Source organism: Toxotes jaculatrix, chromosome 3 (genome assembly GCF_017976425.1).
Source record: "Toxotes jaculatrix isolate fToxJac2 chromosome 3, fToxJac2.pri, whole genome shotgun sequence".
In the NCBI taxonomy this organism is placed as follows: domain Eukaryota; kingdom Metazoa; phylum Chordata; class Actinopteri; family Toxotidae; genus Toxotes; species Toxotes jaculatrix.
Window position 1 is genome coordinate 23,298,338 of NC_054396.1, and position 19,933 is coordinate 23,318,270.

Here is a 19,933-nt window from a genome sequence, read left to right on the forward strand (position 1 = left end):
CACCATGAAATGAAGGACGGTGTTCAGGTACAATATAGAGCTAGCAGCTGCTATCAGGGAGAACAATTGAACAAAGGGCAATAAAAGTAAAACAGTTTTGCCACATCACCGCTGAACAGGAAATGAGAGCAGAGCAATCTGGGTGGGGCAAAAGACATGGTGACCTTCAGAACAATCAGGAAAAGTACCCTTTTCCTGATTGTTCTGATAAAGATTACAAATAAAATGTAAAGATAAAATGTAAATGAATTTGTTTAATTAAAGGATTATGCTATAGAACAGAACATTGCAAAACATCTTCCTAATTTTTTTTTTTTTTTTTTTTTTTTTTGCCATTTTGCGCATTAGTTGGGTAGCGACATAAAAGGTTTTAAATTTAAATTACATTATTTACAAACTTTATGTTTTCCGAGTCATTCTTCTTAATACAAAAACTAAATAATTGTGTATTTTTATAAACATGTTTAAAACGTCTCATTCACATCAACATAAATACTCACATACTGGTAAGTATGTGTTTTTTTTGGGGGGGGGGGCAAATCAAATGCACCACATCAGTGTAGCAGCAAAATAATTGTGGTTTGTCATTTATGTGTTTATAAAAAAATAAAACTTAAAATTAAACTGTCTCCACAAGGAACGGAGAATTGTTAGAGCAGTATTACAGTTTGGTGACTTTTTCAACATCTTTGCTCATCACATCAGAGTCTGTGAATGCTGAGTTGTCACCTCCAATGTGAAACTCAGTTGCAGCCTTTTCTTTGACATCCGAAACCTGTAGTGGGTTGAAAATATGAAGTAGCATATCAGTAATATGATAAAATCTTGTAATTTAGTGAGTAATACTGGTATACCCTTCCTTTTTTAATCAGTTTGTTCTCCCTTTGTGCTCACAGACAAAAGAGTCAACATCTTACCCTTGATTTACTGAAGCAGCTGAAGCAGATCAAGTCGCTCTTCCTCACAAACAGGTCAGAGTTCAGCTTCTTTTGTTTGCATCCACCTGAGAACAGATGTGTATTCCCATAACATTTATCATTTACACAATAGCAGTGTTGTTGAGTCTCTGCAGTGGAAGTTTCCTTAGAAAAGGATGTCTCACCTGTGATCACGCTCAACAGCAGGCCAGACACCATCGTGGTCAGTGTGCCCAACAGAGAGAAGTAAAGATAGGACAGAGAGTACCAGGTGTCTGCCAAAGCTGGTCTGACACTGATATACAAAGGAAAATCATTTTAGTAATAAAGTCAAACTTTAACTTTAACTTCTTGGTGATATTAACACCTCAAGATATATAGGTATGATATTACATTATTTCTGCCACCACAATGAATCCTACAACAGCACAGTGAGTCTTGCTATATTAGATCATGTATAGTGACAACTTCATCTTAAGTATTTAGTCTAAGCCACTTTAGACCTTTATAGGATAAGATAAATGGAATATGCACAACTTACAGGTGAAGTATACAGCTGATTTAAGCACTTTGGCTGGTTGTAAGGTCTTGGAAGAAGTTTGTCTTTGTTTAGCTTGTGACTCCTGGAACCTCCTGAACAACACTAGCTTTAATTCTGATGAACCACCTGTTATTCTACACTTGTCACACTGGCACAAGCGCCACCTTTCTGATGTCATAGTTTTATACAGTAATTATGAATTAATGATTAGCTTCACTATCACTTAATCTGTTAATTATTTCCTCAATTCACCATTTACTCAGCTATTAGCTGCAGTATAAACTATATTTTTTTAAAATATGCATCTAGACTGTGTGTTTAGATCTTCTGTTTATGGATTTGGATTTTCACTCTGTCACTGGGCATATCACATGTATTTCAGAATTTATTTTTAAATGTATTTAAAGCCTAGGCAAGTGTTTATTTTTCTGAAATGTAGTCCAGAAAAGCAATGGCAATGAAATTAAGTCTTTTTAGGTATATTTTTTTAAGCCTTGGATAAGTTCTGTCTTCAAGTTTCAGTTTTACCCAACACTTTTTCAGTATGATCACTGTTTGAATATTAAGTCAACATTAATTTTAATAACCACCAGTATTCAAATTTACTGTGACCACATTATGTGCTTGAGTATCATCTGATGTTTTATGTGAAATGACTCACTCAGGCTGCGATGTCAGAGTCACTGGACTGGTCCAGGGAGTTGTAGTTGTGAAGTTCTGGCTCATTGTGCTATTGCAGCCTGCAGTACTGACATGGAGAGGATTTGTCTTCTCATCTGTTGGAGGGTAAAGCTGGCCTCCAATCCCCACCCACAGAGTCAACACTAGACCAATGATCATTCCCAGTAGTCCTCCCTGCAAAGTAAACATGACTGTAGTCAAATATTTCATGGATGCGTCACCTTTGTGTTTTTTTTTTTTTTTTTGTTACTAAGAGTGCGGTGCAGTTGTTCTAGTAAATGCTGCAGTAATAGAAAGTACTCACTATTGAATTTGATGTGCGGAAAAGCATGCCTAACAGGTAAAGACCAAGAAGAGGCCCGCTGATCATGCCAAATATGGACAGTGCTGCCTGAAAACAGAAAACTGTCAGGAGGCTTGTAGTTGTTAATGTTCAGCTCATGGTGGTGCTGTTGAGCAGTAAATGACAGATTTGCAGAAGTGTTAGTGATCTGTGTCGGAAGAGGTATACCTGCAGAACGCTTCCCATCACTGAAGCAACTCCAGCCATCCCAATACACACGGCACCAAAGAATACACCTAGAATAATGTTAAAATCAGCATTATTAAACCAAAAGAAAAGATCTAACTGCAACCTCCAAAGTACAGATTCAAATGTTTGAGGCAGACAAGCTTTTTTGTGCCAAAAAAAGTGCCAAGAAAAATGAAAAATAATGATAAATAACTGAGTTATATCATCCTTATTGGTTTTCTACACATAATTTTGCGAATATGATCGTGACACAGGAATTAAATTGCATTTTGAATCTTGTTCTGGCCATATTGGTCTCTTACTTATATTTTACTTTCACTTACTGTACTGTACCCCTGCTGTTGCTAAATGCAATTTCCCCACTGAGGGACTAGTAAAGGATTTTCTTATCTTATCTTATTCTGTGCGGTCTGACTTTAGCTTGAACCCTGAAGTAACTCGTGCCTTCTGTCTGTTTCCCCAACCTCAAATAGCAACTCTAATCAACACCCACAAGAAACAGGAACATTGTGAAACTGTGTATAAATAGCATACAGATCCACGCTAATCAATGTCTGTGTCAAATAGAGAAACAAGCTGAATTATTTTTCCTGCTGCAGTCTTCTCAGAGAAAATGACACAGCAGAACCACACCCTGATCTTAACCTTTGTAGAAACTACATGTTCCTGCTTGTGCATGTATTTCTCATTAAATCCATCTGATGAAATCTTGCACACTATTGTAACATTAACCACTGTCTGTACTTTACATCCTGTGAAGTCTGCTTGTCTTCACAAATACACTTTATCATAATGGTTTATAATTTTGTTGTTGAATAAGCTAGATTTTGTATCTGTCTATGACACGATTACATGATGTTGTAACTAGTGCATCAGAACTGATAACATGTTTAATTATCAGCTAAGAATAACAAGAAGAGATAATGTTATCTTGGTGGCTTCTGGCATGGGAGTTTGGCCATTGCTGTGATATTCATTAAAAGAATCTACCACAAACACATACTAGATTATAAAGTGTTCACAGATTTTTGTGGAAATTCCCAGAAATGTCTGTGTCTATGACCATGTTCTGAACCGTTTTTTCTTGTAAATCACAAACAAAACAAAAAAAAACCTTTCTATCATGCATGGTCATACTTGAGTTTTTACTACAGAACTTACTCAGGCCCATGTTAATCCAGGTCACTTGTTTCTCTGTGAGGTTTTTGCACACAGGGAGAATAAAATCTTCCACAGTGACAGCAACCAGGGCATTAATGCTGGAAGACACCGTGCTGAAAAATAAGCCACAGTAAACTTTTAGTCACTGAAGAGAACAGTAAGTCCGATGCATTTAAATGGTAGATTGGCTTATAGAAAAGATTAGTCTCAGGTAGCATGCAAAGGCTGGTTTCTCGCATAGTTTAGAAAAATTGACTGGAGAAGTAAATGCAACAATGAGTTGTTTAGTTTTCAGAGGAACAAGGATGTGGACTTTTCCCAGGAAGCAACATGATCCAGGTATTGCTTGCTCATTATTTCCTTTCCTCTGTACCTTATCGACCAGAGTGTTTCCTTATCAATGCTGCATTCCTGATTATGATTTTGTTTGTTTTTCAGGCCTCACCTAAGGGTTCCACTGTATGCAGCAGCCACAAACAAGCCAGGGATGCCAGGGTAGACTGCCAGGATGTCCATTACAAGGTAGGGCAGCATCTGGTTTACAAATATAAACCATTTTTACTGTTTATTAGATAACAAACAGCATGACAGCCTTGTGATGGAGAGGAAAGAGACGATTGCACCTGCAGTTACCTGGTCAGGGGTGCTTATATCACCATTTGAAAGTGGGTCACAGTTTTTGTAAATGGAGTACATGGTTAAGCCAGAAAACACAGCCAGGCTCACTGTTACCCACAAGCCAACCATGTTCACATACAAAGACCTGAGAGGTAAAAGAAGACTTGTCAGTGCATGAACCTTTGCTCACAGCTAATAATATACCGTTGTACTGCTTTGCTGGAATGCTCACATCTTGGCATGTCTCAAGGTTTTGCAGGATATGTAGCGCTGCACCTGGGACTGGTTGATTGAGTAGATAGAAATCCACATCACGCTACCACCGACTATAATGGTCCAGAAAGTGTGTCGCTTCAGAGGATCTGGGTCAAAACTGTGATAAAAAGATCAACAACACAAAAGAATACTGAAAGTAATGTTTGGGGTTATTACAGTTCATGTGGCATGTCGATTTTAAGGCAACAAGAGGTCTTTCAGCCTTGCTGTTCAATTTTCTTGTTTACTGAGTGCAGAACAGTTTCAAGTGAAGTTTCCTTTCTTGGATACAACAGCAATTGAGAGTTACAGGAAATTATGGGATGGTTGATCTAGTTCATTTCCCTCTGGCTGCAGACTTAGAAGACACTAATTCAATAGCTGTAATCCAGGAAGCCCCACCCATCTGGTTTTATAATCAGTTTAAAACAAGCCAAACTCTAACGACAAACACTAGTCAGCTTGTCTACACTTACTCAAACGCCTCTAGCCGGCCTCCTTGGCCGGCATCTTCCCAAATCCTCGTCAGGCCTCCCTGCAGTACAGCTCCTCTTGCTATAACAGCCACAAAGCCTGCCAGCATGATCACCATCTGAAGCACATCTGTCCAGATTACTGCTTTCAGACCCCCCTGAGACAAAATCCATGTTAGGGATAGATTCACATTTCCATGTAAATTCCATGTACCACTTCTATTACTGTTTTTGTTCTGACGCTCTGAAATGGAAACAGACTTCAGTCTGGGTTTGTACACATTGTACACTTCTTGTAAATTGTTTGGTGCACATGTCATTAATTCCATACAGTACATAATATGTTTTTAAATGGAGAGTACGAACCAAAGTGCAGTAGAGGATGCACACCACTCCTGTAGCCACCAGCACTCCCCACAGATCAAGTCCAGTGACTGTGTAATAAGGAAATAAAAGTCCCATCATGATTCATTTATTAAAATTATGTATGTATCCATCCTTTGTGACTTAACGCACAACTTGGGTTTTCCCCTCATTTATAACAACAGGGACACAGTCTTTTTAAGTTTGACTTGTGTATAACAAGTAGGAAAGAAAAAACATCCTCTTTAGCAATGAGTAGCATATGAACCCTGTTTTCTGGACAACTTAGGTGATTGTAAGGAGATTGGACAGAACACTATCTGTAAAGCACTGCAAAAAAAATACTTGTCTGTCCTTGTTTTGTGAGCTTTTGTGTGCTTCAGCTTACTTTGATTTAGTGCAAGAGCTGGAGCATAGATGACCAAACCGGTGTACAGAGCCTGAGGACAGAAGCCACCATTAGTTGATTAGAAAGAAGCACAACAAGCATGTGATTCATAGTCATGGATTCTTGGAATTGGCATCAAGAGTCTATTTTGCATAAAGTCAAAAAAGAAAAAAGGCAGATGCTGTTTACCATGTTAGATTTACCATTTTAATCATGGGCATTTGTTCCATTCTTCATGGAACCTTTGTGGGTTTGTTTTCAGTTATCTAAAAACAAAAGGTAAATGAATGGTCTTCTTTCTTTTTTTTAAAAAAAAAAAGCATTTTTATTTACCGTCTGTGCGATGTACATCGATGTCCCAATTATCCGAATGGGCCGGCTAAAGCGCATCTCCAGGTACTAGAAATAAAAGGGAAATTTAGACCCTCAGACATCACCAAACTGATGGATTGGACCATTCCAACATACTGGCTAAGTACACATATAAAAGGAAAAACTTTAATAGCATTTTAAAGACATGTTGCCAGCTATTGTGGATGAATTAGTAGCCACGTTAACTTTTAAGTCTATTTGTGCAGCCTACCAATAAAGCACGTTTGCTTGATTGATCTTTAAATTTTAAGTTATTACCTGCTGCACCTGTCCAGCCTTTGTACCATCAAAATAATTCAGATGTTTATGACATCTCACCTCATATGCACTGGTGATCCCTAGTCGGTAGAAAAGTGGGACAAAGATCTCAGCAGTGACAGCAGACATGATGGCATAGGAGAAGCCAAAGAGCCAGAACGCAGCTCCAAACCGGTAGGCCTCAGCAGGTGTGCCAATGACTGTGATGCCTGACATGAAGCTGGCGGTGAGCGACATGGCAACCGGCACAGCTGTCATTTGCCGTCCACCCAGCAAGAACTCAGCGCTGCTGGTCTCCTTACGGCCTCGAATGGCCTGGAAGAGACCAATACCAGCTGCCCCCAGAATCGTTCCAGCGAACACCACATAATCCCACACAGAGAAAGTGTCCACTGGACCACCTGTGCCATGAGCCATGGTTAGTTCAGCAAAAAGAAGCTGCGTTGTACACTTTACTTTGAGCTGTAGCTAAGAATGCTTAGATTCAGCAGGATTTCTCTGTTATGCAATCTTGCTAATGGTTAATTTCTTTCCTCTAAATTATCCTGAAAGTGTCCTCAAGTCCAGTTGTTCATATACCACTACCAAAAGCAAAAATACACCCTAAAGACAGCAAAAAAAGCTAAAGAAAAAAAAAAATACTTTCAGAACTTCATCTGTCAACTGACAGACATATTTAAATTGTCTGCATTCATTGTAAAAGTTGCGGCAAAGAAAAAGAAAAATCCAAAGATCTTAAGTTTTAGTCATCTGCTGTTTCTCGCTTTGCCAGTCTGTTAATGGAGTCTTTCCTACTGGCAGTAGAACCCTCAGATACTTCACCTACTCCTGGTGTGGTCCACCCTGATGCGTTCAGCAGACTATAAAGATTTCTTCACTTTAGTTAATAATCCATCAAGGACACATGGTACAGAAGTCAGCCATAATTTCTGTGATAGTAAAAGTTGAAGGATCCTGTGATGTGTCTGAGGTTGTGTTGTTCTGATGGTAAATAAGAGACAAGATGTTTCCTTATGAAATGAAGTGACAAAGTGATATGTCCAGGGGTGTCCTTTTAAAGCTCCAGGTTACTCTGTAGTTTGCATTGATTATGTCAACACTTTGAGGAGGCAGGGCAGGTTAAATCTTTAAGGTTGCGTCACTACTCATGTGGTCACATCATTTTTATGTGATTACCGTTCCTTTGCAGTGCATATTTTTATCTTTGATTCACACTTCTGTGGTGCATAGAGAATCATGTCATTTAAAATTTAGGAACATGTAGGTGTCACAGGAAAAATGTGACGATCACAGTAAAACAGTACTGCAAATGAGGAAAAAAAGTAAAGCTGCTGCCAGCGACATCCATGTTAGTACAACGGATATTAAGTGTGATTACTTTTAACATTAGTAATTTAATGAACACAGGTTTTATGGTTGATTTCATTCAAGTCTCTCTTGATGAGAGTATCAGTTCCAGTCAAATCGTAGAAAGTTAATGTGAAACATACTGTTAATGTTTGTAAAGGTGAGCAGGGGAGAGAAAAAGAGCAGCTCAGCTGGACACTGAACTTACACTGTGCTGTTTATGTTTTCGTTGTGTTGTAATAAGTTTGTGAACGGAATTCCTAGTCACTGATACACTAGGGAATGCCAACACATGTCTGGCAATTAGCCATGTGCATTCAAAAAGATAACCTTTACTAGATGAAATTATAAACAACCACATACTTCACTATTTTGACTTAATGTGTCAGAGAGACTTCGGCTATCTCGACAATCATTAAACGGAAATATAGATAAGAAACTCCCTGCAGTCTGGAAGTGCTGGGTGGAAAATTGTAACTGCGTTGTCACTTTTTAAGTCAAGGTACTGACTTGTGGGTAGTTTTTAGTCTGTATCTAAAAAAATAATGCAGATGCTTTCTGCAGCAGTTTTTATTTTGTACGTACTACGAGAAAAGATTAGATAAACCCTGTCTCAGTGTTTTCTACCCATGTTCAGCATAAGTTTGAACTGTAACAGTTTCCTTATTGACTTGTGCACATTCCTGACCGATCTTTGGTGTCAATTTTTTAACCCACAATGTACAAAGCCTCATTTGTACATGCACTTTCAGAGGTGCACTGAATTATTTTGCATTTAAAGAAGATTCAGTTAATTTTTATACAAATGAGAGGCAGATTAGGTTTGTTTTGGAAAAGAAAGTAAAACTCGGGTTAAAATTAAGATGGCGCTTCATAAAATATTCATTCTTTCCAGCAGAAACTGAGCTTTTGGGCATTGTGTGACATCGTGACATCTAGTGGACACTGTTCTTTGGACAGAATCAGATACAGAGTTGCACAGATGCTTACATCTGGTGCAGAATCCATTGCGTCATTCTTCCTGGTTACTGCATGAACTTTGTCCATGAAAGAAATCATTAATTCATGTCATTCACGTAATGGACAAAAACTTCAGTTATTCATTTTCGTCACAGATATATGATAACAACTGGCTTGGATAAAGATGGATTATATGTTTGCATAAATATTGTTCAGCGGGGACGTTCAGACTCACAGCATCATCGAGTCTGCAGGTGACCACATCTCTCACACTTTCAGAGCAGAACAAGGAATACCATATTTAAGATACCAAACATTTGACCATCTCTGTTATCTGATTGTCAGTTTGTCTTTTTTATCTTTGTTTCCCATGCAGGTCAAAAATTGATTGGAAAAAGAAGCAACATTACTTAACATGGAGACTGCCGTGTTCAACTGCTGGCTCCTTTTTCTGCTGTTCAGCCCAACTGTTCCTATGTGTTTACCCACTGACTTCACCCTGTACGTGGAGAAGCCAGAGTGTGACTTCTGCGTGGCGATCAACACTACCATCTGCATGGGATTTTGCTACTCAAGGGTATGTACTAAAAGTCCTTTGTGTTGAAAGAATAGACTGTTATTAATTCCCCAGGTGGTAAGAATGAATTGCCGGACAGCAAAAAAGAAATTTAAAAAAGACGAGGGATAATTTCTATTTGACATAAAGCCTTATCCCACTCATCATCCACTTATGTAACTTAGAACTTGTTTTGCCTTTACATAAGTACAGCCTGAAGCACATTTATTTAAATGGTTCAATGTTTTGTTTAAAATCAGGTAAGGAAAGGACATTAAAATGAAACGAAGGAAACGTATTACAAGATCCTTCATGTGCTGTTACCTCCATGTTTGTGTATGATGAGCAGGACAGCAACATGAGGGATATACTCGGCCCACGCTTCCTTATCCAGAGAGGCTGTACCTATGACAAGGTGGAGTACCATACAGCCATACTGCCCGGCTGTCCCATAGACTCCGACCCTGTCTTCACCTACCCTGTGGCTCTCAGCTGCCACTGTGGTGCCTGCAGGACTGACAGCGATGAGTGCGCACACAGAGGCAGCGTGGACAGAGCTAAGTGCACCAAACCAGTTAGACGTATCTACCCATACCCTGGCCAGAGCAACTACATGATCCCTTTCTGATTGTTCTGTTTTTGTTCTCATCATGTCTTTTATCATTACAAGTTCTGAGCTTTTAAGAAAAAAAAAAACAAACGTCATCTTTTAGCTTGTGATGGGTACAGTGATATCTGTACTGCTCGTACAGTTACCTATTGTTCCAGCCTGTTTTATTGTGCCTTTGTTGCCCAACATGTCTGTGCTGCAGCTCTGCTTCTCAGTTTACAATGGGGGTTTATCCTGGTGCGTATTTCTGACAGCGTCATTATTCATCCTCTTGTACACTTGTGTGTGTGTGTGACTCCCAGACTTATTATCTTTACTCTGAAAGGGATACTCTGAATGCAACTCAATTAAAGCTGAAGTCTCTAAATAGCTCTTTGACTAAGCTGTGCTTGAGTTAATCACATCCTGTGCTGACTATAGCTTTCTGTTTACTACATAACAAACACAAGGCCATGACGCTTCACAATGTCACCTCATGATACTATATTTGCCTCCACGGTCATTCTGGAAAGCACATGATTGTTGACACACCACTATTTATTAAATGGATTATCAGTGACGGTGTCAAACCATAAAGATTTGGCACAACAAAAAAAATCACCTTTTCATCAGCTTTTACACCGTAAGTTTGTTAACTGCTGTGTAATTTTGTCCCATCTCAACTAGAGTTTATGTGTGTAGTTTCCCATTCACAAGTGGAATTTGGGAGGACAGCTGGAGCTTATTAATAGCTCAAGGAATGAAGCTTCAGAGTAGGAGAATGTATGATAAGTCTATCATGTGAACCTCTGATCACATCACTCTTTCATCTTTTTATATTATACTCTGTCAGGTCTGTAATATTATAGTGTGTCTGTGTGCTGATGAAAAAATTACTTTGTTTTGGGCAGTTACCATATTTGTTTGTTCTGCAGCTCTGACAGTATTTCTAACATTGTTTAGAATAGAGTGAAATACAAAGTAGAAAAGAAACCTAAAGGCCTGAACTAAAGGCTAGAATATCGCAGATCTTTATGGCCAAAGAGAACTGTCCTCTGAGAGAAAGAGAAGGTCTCACTTTCATCGATCAGCAGAGGTGATCACCATTTGCATTACTCCCGATATCAAAAGGCCTTTGTGCCACTAATGCCTAATACAGTTCATAATATAATGACCTTTGAATCAACCTTGGCGCGAGGTGTGTTTTGAGGGCAGAAGTGGAAAAAAGCTAGATGGGGCTCAGTTAACTGTGTGAGGGGAAATGTGGATGGAAAACCAGTTCATAAAATGCTGACACTGGTTCACTTGTTTTCTCAGTCACTTGAGCCTTGAGGAAGCTTGTACAACCTCTGACAACCTGACACTTTGTTTAACCTTGTGAACAGTAACCTGACAAAATGGCAGATCCTCCATTTTTAGTCCATTGCTTTTCATTTGTCCATTTCTTTGTCCTCTGAGTCATTACTTATTTTCCTTATATACATGCAATAAATATATACAATAAAAGGTTAAAACTGGGTTAATTATGCTGTAAGCTTTATATTAACAGTTGACCTGATATGACTCTAAAATCATCAGACTGATGTGGCACAATGGTTTGCATCGCCTGACCAAAATTCCCTGTATAGTGGTGTTTTGAAAACCCTAATACCCTTATGGATAAAGCAGTGGATGAAATGGAATTTGCCTCCATCAGCACTCCAAGGGGACCAGCTATGTGGTGCACATACCGATCACTCTTTCATTCAGACAAACCGTACCGTTTTGTTTGTGTTGTGTTTATTCAACTAGAAAAAATGTGGGAAATTTTTTTGCTCTGCTAGTGTCATGGCTCTAGAGATGCCAGTGTCAGTCTGTCACTTGATTGTTCCGTCCACCTCTTTGGTGTGGAATGAGATATCTCTTCATCACTGTAGTGATCCCCTGATTTTTCCTTTCGTGGCAGCAGCAGGTTGACATTTTTCATTTTTACTGACATGTCTTGACAACTATTGGATGGATTGCCATGAAATATTTGCACAAATTTCCATGGTGCCCAGACCATGTGTCCTGATGACTTTGGTTGACACCCCCTAAGTTTTCTAGATTCACTGCAAAGTAACAAATGGTAGCAAGCCAAAATGCTAAACTGTGTTAGCATTTAGCTCGCAGCACCACAGTGCCTAATTACATCCTGACAGAGCACAAGACAAAGAGTCTAGTGTTATAATAATCTACAAGACCCTGTAACTGAGCATTGGTACGGCTGTAACAAGTTTACATTATGGCCACTGATGGCTCTAATAATTTTGTTTGTTTCAGTTCACTATAATAGCTAGATTAGAGAGACTGCTGATTACAGAGACTGTTGAATACATGCAGTAAGTAAAATCCAACATTCATTGCAACACAAACAGTAGTTCAAATTTTTTGTTTTGCTTTATTAATAAAAATAGACAAAACAAACGAGTGCAAGCGCATACACAGCCTTATGAGTCTTGTAAGTTTTTCTGATGAACAGAACATAGCTTTATATTATGCCAACTTATTGTGAGATCCTGAACAATGACAAAACTGTACAAAACCATTTACGAAAGACACTGTCTGCACAGCCCCTGAAGAATTCATCTGAGTCACTGTTCCTCCTTTGTCGTCAGCAGGGTTTATGATGAATGCTAATGTGAACCTTGATTGTCTGATTCCTGATCGGGCTTTACCTATTCTAAGAAAACTGGATGACTAGATGTTTGGCAATCTGACACACATTCAAATAAAAGGAGCAGTGAACAAAACAGTATAGAATAGTTATGTAACTATGAGATGCCGTCCATACCACAGCTGAATACTTGACTTGCATATCATATGTACCACCCACTGTTACACAAATCTTCAGATTCAGTTATGCATCAGTAGTAAAAGTCAGGCTCCTAATGCCTTGGAATGTGTCTAAAACCAATATCAAACCAGTTTTAATGCTAACAAGAGCTGTCATTTCTTTGTAATTTTCCATACTGTACAACTAATACTTGGTACTGTGAGCACCTGCAACTGAAACCTATTCAGCAGAACTTACCAGATGGTATGACTAAAACCAGGAAAATCTCTGACTAATTCAGTAGGCTACCTTTTGTTTTCGTTTTTTTTTAACCTAGACAAAAGATAGGCCATGCCTTATCACATAAAAAGATATGTATTATTATCTTTATTTGTGTAAGGTGTATTCACCGTGAATGCAGTTTCCTTTTCAGTGAAATGCTTTTTCATATTCATACAGTGGCACACAATCACACTAGTCAGTACCTGCCCAGCAGATCTACAGTTACAGTTCAGAAGTTCAGAATAAGCAGTGACTTGTGCAAGGACACTTTAAATATGAGTAATGAGAGAGTGATACCCAGATACTTATCTTAAATAAAAGTAGCAATAATTTAATAATTTACAATTTAAAAATGCTGCATTTAAAATTGTACTTTAGTAATAGTATGGAATTATTATCAGTATCAAAATTAAAAGTACTCATAATTGACAGTCCCTATGATATATTACCCCTCACATATATTGTAGTTTTTATATTGTTCATGCACAATTTTAACTATGTGGCTACTTTTTGGGGAGAATGTTTTATCGCAGCATCATATACTAAAAACCTATAGGCCTATGTTTTGTAAAATCCTATTCTATAAAGTTACCCAGAAACTACAGCTGTCAGATAAATAAAATGGAATAAAAAGTACAACAGTTCACTCTGAACTACAGTAGTAGCAGTATAACTGTAGTGGAGTAGAGTAGAGTAGAAGTACAAAGTAGTGTACTGCATACACTCATGTGAAGTGCAAGTACCTCAAAATTGTACAGATATATTTAGTAAAGTATTTTGTCACTTTCAGTCACTGGGACCAACTTTTAAGCACCTGAACAGAGAAGAAAAGACTAGAAGAGTAGAACACAACAGAATGATGTCATTCTACTAGTGGAGCCAACGAGCTTACCAGAGTGATCTTAATGCCATGATGATCTTAGCTCACTGACTCACAATGGGACAAAGATCATATTAACCTTAAGATCCTTTTGGTAAACGGTATCCTGGCTCCTTCGCCGACCTTAGACAAAGCTCTTCGAATAAAATCCTAATTTAATTGTCTAACCTAAAACAATGGTATCCATTTACTTAAGCTTAAGCATAATATTTCAAAGAAAGTGCTCGTCGAATATTTTTTTTTTTTCCCTCTTACACACTTCACCATCTTTGTAACTGCAAGGTTGGTCGAACATTTTGATTGACCCGCCTGTTGTCCAATGAAACAAGGGGAAGGTCAAATGTAGCGAATCGTCTCCTGGCACAGACATCCGCTAAATGGTGATTGGTTGTAGTCGCCGGCATTGTGGACATGGGCGTGCCAGCACGCCCACCTAAAACTGAGTGGAAAATTCCCGTCTTTGCACTCATAGATATAATAGCGGGCGTGAACGACAAAGCGGACGGAAACAAAAATTAACGGCTCGCAAAACTCGTGAAGACTGACTACAGGACTATCTTTTGGTAAGTTGAATGATTTGATATATACTTAAATAACTATAGCGTTTTTTTTAACGTCATGAAGTTATTCTCAATAGCTATTTTGTTCACTTTTATGAGGGGCATTGTTCTGAATGGGTATGTTAGCTAAAGCGGCCTGCTAACCTGACCGGCCGTCATCACGAAAGTAAAAGCAACGGCTCTTCACCGTTATGAGGCATCGCTTTACAGAGGTGGTTTTTGCTCTTCTATCAGTTTTTATTTTACTACAATTGATTACACATGATGTATCAGTGCAGGGTATTTAATTTCCAGAAACATAGGGATTTGAAGCCATTTCTTTTTCTTTTGTATTGACGCTATCCTCCAAAAATCCACCTTACAGCATGCACGGTACCGGTAACTGGTTTGAAATTCGGCTCTAGATAAGTATCGAGAATGTATGAAAGGCGGTAATGCCCGTGTATGCTGTTCCGGTATGTGAAGTAGAACACGCCCACGGATTGTACGACTCATATTGCAAGTGGCAGAGCTGCTACTTCGTGGCCTCCTGACTCTGAAGTAGCTAGATAAGCCAAAGCCCCTGTAGTGGGAGGGATCTCTGTACATCTGTGCATATACTCAGTTCTCTGAAGCCTGCCCATATATTCTAAGTAACTGACTCCTACCATTATCTCCCTCCAGGACTCTATTCATTAATTTAACTGAAGGACACTTGGATCTACATCTCTTCATTTCTACATCTGCTTCATTTATCGTCATTTATTTCAAAGTCATCATGTCTCAGCAGCAGATCAGGTAAGTCGCACACCTACCGTTTTCTCCATATATTAAAATTAGACTGGTGTTATCAGTTTTCACTATTGGCACTACAATTGGAATGAGTCCATTTTTAGAAGCATATCCAGCAACTATTTTGACTGTTGTTTCTCTCATTATTCAAGCAAAAATGCCAAACAGTACCTAGATTGATTGAGAAAGATTGATTAATTTTAATTAAAGTCACTCCTTTTTGTCGTCTCCTTTTAGCCTCCCAGCCAAGCTCATTAATGGCGGTATTGCAGGCATTGTTGGGGTTACTTGCGTCTTCCCCATTGACTTGGCAAAGACCAGGTTGCAGAATCAGAGACAAGGTCAGCAGGTCTACAAGAGCATGTGAGTATTTTTAGTTACCGATGTTTTACACGTCATACACGGCAGTACCGTGCCAAATCTCTTGGCATTAAACCTACTACGTCTGTGTATAATCCAGTATTATTCTTTCTAATCTCACAATGACACATGGAGGGCATCAGGATGAATGAATATAATTACAGAAATTCCTGACTTGATGGACCATGATGACTACTCATGCTTCTCATTCCTTTCCAATGTGGTGGTCCATATCCCTTAGACTGTGTTTGGAGGGTGGAAATTTATGGCTCCATTTATCCACTCAGCAGCCACTATTCCCTGGCTCCTGTTAATTATTGCTAAAAATATCTTGAATTCTTTGAATAATAAAGGTTATTATCTTTGGTAGTTACGCTTTTTAAATGTGTTTACATTTTCCTTTTTAGTCAGCCAAGTTAAATGGTCCATACCAATCATATTTCTTTGTTTTCTTGTTCTATAGGATGGACTGCCTTGTCAAGACAGTTCGATCAGAAGGCTACTTTGGCATGTACAGAGGTAAGATATATACACTTCTGAATATTAAGAACCAGTGGGCTAGAACATGTAGACGAAGATTAAATGTAGGTGAGGGTAAGGTCTTTCTGTGCTGAGGTTGAACATTGATATGATTAATACTGGGTACTCTTAACCTTAACTGAGGGTTCAGATATAGTGTATTTTTAGTGCATGGGTTGCTTCATTTACTTAAAAATATGGTTATTAGTTGAAATAGGTTGTAAAAGAGAAGTAGCCAAAGCTGTTCTCATTCAAAGTGGTTTTGTAGATTTGAGCTCTGGTATTTTTTTTTGTTTGTTTGTTTTTAAATAGCATACATGCAGTCAGTAGGAAAACACATTTCCTGTTTTTAATGATCAGTTCACTGATTTTAATGTAGAAAAGGAAAAGTAAACTCTTGTGGACATAGTTTAATATGAGGAAAATGGAGACCTTTAGTCTGGCTCTCTGCTTGTGTGAGGAATGCTGTTTGTTTGCATCTGTGTTTTTCATATTACAGACCTGGGTCCCCTGGGATATTGAAGGCTAGCCGATAAGGCGCAGCCACGCTGGAGGCAAATCATTAAATGGTTCTTACAATATTGCTCTATTTGAAACTATAGGCACAAGTTTTTGTTTTGCCATCTACTTGTTCTGTAATTTGACTACTTGTCAATAACTACTTGGCTGTCTCTTCACTGTCCTGTCAAATTTGTCATGGATCCTCATTTTTCTAGACTATTGATTGTGCCCTTTTTTAAGACTTTGGTTGAACTTGCAAATAGATCTGTGGTAAACTAATAAGATATTTGTTTGAGGTGGTCTCACAGATCAGTTTCTAAGTTTGCCCAAAGTCTGTGCACACAGTACATAGTCTGGGATTCTGTCTGTCCTTTCACTAACATCTTCATTTCTTTTGTCTGTTGCTGTCACTAACCAGTTTACTGACTTGTGTAGACACGTCATTTCTTAAATTGTTCTCTAGTTTTCTGGGTCCTGTTATCATAAACCGACTCACTGTATGTTTTATACCTGATTTTTGCATCTTCCTCTGAAACTCATTTCCCTCCTCATTTCTTTTCCTGTCACATGTTCTGCTTGTTTCTCATTTTCCTTCATAAACTCGTGTTTTTAATGTGATTTCTCTTGACATAATCCCCCTCCATCATTATTACTGAAGCTACTGTAAATTTAGCTTTTGTTTTGCCTATGTGTAGATTATCTATACAGTGGACTAAGTCCATTCTGATATTGTAGTGATAGTGGCGGGGAATGTTTTTGTACATGTGCTAAATAAAAACACGATTGTGACTTCAGTGCTAACTGCGTGTTTGTTTGTCCTCAGGTGCTGCCGTAAATCTGACACTGGTTACCCCCGAGAAAGCAATCAAGCTGGCTGCTAATGACTTGTTTCGCCATCACCTTGCCAAGGATGGGTAAGTAAAAGCATCTAACAAAACAATTTGATGAAAGTACAGTGTTTCATCACTTCTGTTAATGAATATTTCTCTGTCTATTAACAGAAAAGGGCTGACAGTGTTTAAAGAGATGCTGGCAGGTTGTGGTGCTGGCATGTGCCAGGTCATTGTCACCACCCCGATGGAAATGCTCAAGATACAGCTCCAGGACGCAGGCAGACTCAGTAAGAGGACTATAAGTTTCATATTTAATATTACTCATGTTAAGTTTTGATTTATTGGACTCACTGCCAACCTTAACCCTGGTGTCACTGTGTAGATTAATATATGTTTTGTCTTTTGTCCAAAGTGGCCCAGCAGCAAAAACCAGTCATGATGGCTCCCACAAAGCTTGTGGCCACTAACACTATGCTCAGCCGCTCCTACAACTCTGGCACGGTGGTCTCAGCACCGCGAGCTGTGTCGGCCACACAGATTGCAAAAGAACTGCTTCAAACCCAGGGCATCCAGGGGCTCTACAAAGGTCTAGGGGCAACACTGATGAGGTAAAACGCTTCTTCATTCCTGAAGAGGAAGCAGACGTGAACTTGTTTGACCAGTTAATTTGTATGCGAATTTCAGTCTGAAACAACATTTTGTTTGATTTCTTTCAGGGATGTCCCCTTTTCTGTTGTGTACTTCCCATTGTTTGCCAACCTGAACCGCCTGGGAAAACCCAGTCCTGAGGAGTCGTCGCCCTTCTATTGGGCTTTCCTCTCAGGCTGTGTAGCAGGATCTACTGCTGCAGTGGCTGTTAACCCCTGTGATGGTGAGGTTTGAGGAAAAAATGTCATTTATTTGTTGGGCCAGTAGCACCTCTGAAATGTCTCCGCAATGTAATCTCATTCTTATTTTCTCTATCAGTGGTGAAGACCAGATTGCAGTCACTAAACAAAGGGGCCAGTGAGGAGACTTACAATGGAGTTGTGGATTGCGTAAGGTAAGACAGTGGAGTCATTCACTGTTACACAACCACTTTTCTCTTTTCTCTGCTTTGTTCTTATGTATAAATGAACCCCTTCCCTCTGTGTGTCCACAGTAAAATCATGCGAAAGGAGGGACCCTCTGCCTTCCTGAAAGGTGCTGGCTGCCGGGCTCTTGTCATCGCTCCTCTGTTTGGTATTGCACAAGTTATGTACTTTGTTGGTGTAGGAGAATACATCCTGGACAACTCACCTCTGAGCCTCCTGTCTGCGTGAAACCGTATGAGTTTGCTGGCTATGCATAGGACCTCCTGAACATAAATGATGGAACAACTGGCAGCTACTTACCATCAGTTTACAGCAAAAAAAAAAAAAAAAAAAAAAAGACACAAGGCTTGTTTGACAAAGTCAGAAAGGCTTCAGGATTTAAAGACCTAGGGTTTCATCTTCTGTATGACCTGACAGCTGTGTTGCACTTAAACACTTTTATGACTTATTCAGTAGGCTGTGGCCCATGTTTACTCAAGCTGTTAGCCTTACTGTGTTGAGGGACTCAGAGTTGCAGTGTTATTCTGTCTTTGTCCCGAGACAGTCCTGTTCTGTTTCCCTCTGTGAGGGAGGGGAGCTAACTCCATCAGAAAGACAGACCTTGTTTTTTGTGTTTTCTTCCATGCCATCACTTCTCATATTATTTTTTATGTGAGTTACAGTTTTATTTTGAATTGGTGAATGCAGTAGTTTGCAGTACTTTGTACGTTTTTCTTCCTATTCCATTGCTGTCTCATGTTACAGAGCCTTCAAGTTGGAACAAAGGCTTCAAATGGGAGATACAGTGGGGCCCAATTTACACAGTATATTGCAAAGGGATCTTTTTTTTATTTAATTTTTTTAACATTTTAAACAATAGCTGTGAGTGTACATGTTTAATATGACTGATCGTGAACCTTCCTACAGACATGGGACCATACGGTTTGCCAAACCACTAACAGTGTCCTGTCATATACTTGATATTAGCCCTACTGTTGTTTAGTAATCTGTGAACCATAATCTTTGTATTTTACTATCTGCAGAAACTTGAGATGAATTTATGCACATTATATATGTATGTGTTTGTTCACATAACCTCCAAATGCATATCTACCATTTCACTTAAAAGTTAACACTTGGTTTATGCCTTAACAGAACAGATTGGCATTTTCCCTCTGAAGAAACGATGCTCTTGGCCAAGAAAAGCATTATTACAGTTACTGTGATCATGGGGAAAATGACTGTTACCATACTTTGAGTTTGTGATGGCTTTTTTGTACATACTGTGTGTGTGTATATATATATATATACATAAATAATTTGTAAAGTGCTCATTTTTTGTTGTTCACAAATCATTGACTGAATCGACT

At 38.9% G+C, this 19,933-nt stretch overlaps 3 protein-coding genes across 3 annotated transcripts; 2 read left to right on the forward strand and 1 right to left on the reverse strand.

Annotated features, from left to right (window-relative positions):
* Positions 1 to 373: 373 nt before the first annotated feature.
* On the reverse strand, positions 374 to 6,832 carry slc5a8l (solute carrier family 5 member 8, like). The gene is given in 15 exon segments (XM_041033772.1): positions 374 to 775; positions 918 to 1,003; positions 1,103 to 1,258; positions 2,148 to 2,313; positions 2,444 to 2,530; positions 2,651 to 2,718; positions 3,833 to 3,945; positions 4,278 to 4,366; positions 4,466 to 4,595; positions 4,683 to 4,823; positions 5,182 to 5,336; positions 5,545 to 5,612; positions 5,930 to 5,981; positions 6,263 to 6,328; positions 6,620 to 6,832. Coding segments are annotated over 15 exon segments (1,689 nt in total). The 5' UTR covers positions 6,818 to 6,832; the 3' UTR covers positions 374 to 661.
* On the forward strand, positions 899 to 10,369 carry tshba (thyroid stimulating hormone subunit beta a). Its single transcript, XM_041033773.1, has 4 exons — positions 899 to 971; positions 4,271 to 4,354; positions 9,243 to 9,443; positions 9,772 to 10,369. The coding sequence occupies exons 3-4, from the start codon at positions 9,282 to 9,284 to the stop codon at positions 10,048 to 10,050; spliced, it is 441 nt and encodes a 146-aa protein (XP_040889707.1). The 5' UTR covers positions 899 to 971; positions 4,271 to 4,354; positions 9,243 to 9,281; the 3' UTR covers positions 10,051 to 10,369.
* Positions 10,370 to 14,436: 4,067 nt separating this feature from the next.
* Positions 14,437 to 19,893, forward strand: slc25a55a (solute carrier family 25 member 55a). Its single transcript, XM_041033356.1, has 10 exons — positions 14,437 to 14,530; positions 15,191 to 15,304; positions 15,536 to 15,661; positions 16,122 to 16,177; positions 17,502 to 17,592; positions 17,680 to 17,798; positions 17,924 to 18,119; positions 18,228 to 18,382; positions 18,478 to 18,553; positions 18,653 to 19,893. The coding sequence occupies exons 2-10, from the start codon at positions 15,285 to 15,287 to the stop codon at positions 18,810 to 18,812; spliced, it is 999 nt and encodes a 332-aa protein (XP_040889290.1). The 5' UTR covers positions 14,437 to 14,530; positions 15,191 to 15,284; the 3' UTR covers positions 18,813 to 19,893.
* Positions 19,894 to 19,933: the final 40 nt, after the last annotated feature.

What these genes read in the sequence shown, in the direction of transcription:
- tshba (XM_041033773.1), top strand. Translation starts at nt 9,282, where the DNA reads ATGGAGACTGCCGTGTTCAACTGCTGGCTCCTTTTTCTGCTGTTCAGC. An exon ending in TGGGATTTTGCTACTCAAGG is followed by an intron (nt 9,444 to 9,771) that starts GTATGTACTAAA and finishes TATGATGAGCAG; the next exon opens with GACAGCAACATGAGGGATAT.
- slc25a55a (XM_041033356.1), top strand. Translation starts at nt 15,285, where the DNA reads ATGTCTCAGCAGCAGATCAG. An exon ending in ATGTCTCAGCAGCAGATCAG is followed by an intron (nt 15,305 to 15,535) that starts GTAAGTCGCACA and finishes GTCTCCTTTTAG; the next exon opens with CCTCCCAGCCAAGCTCATTA. An exon ending in CAGCAGGTCTACAAGAGCAT is followed by an intron (nt 15,662 to 16,121) that starts GTGAGTATTTTT and finishes CTTGTTCTATAG; the next exon opens with GATGGACTGCCTTGTCAAGA.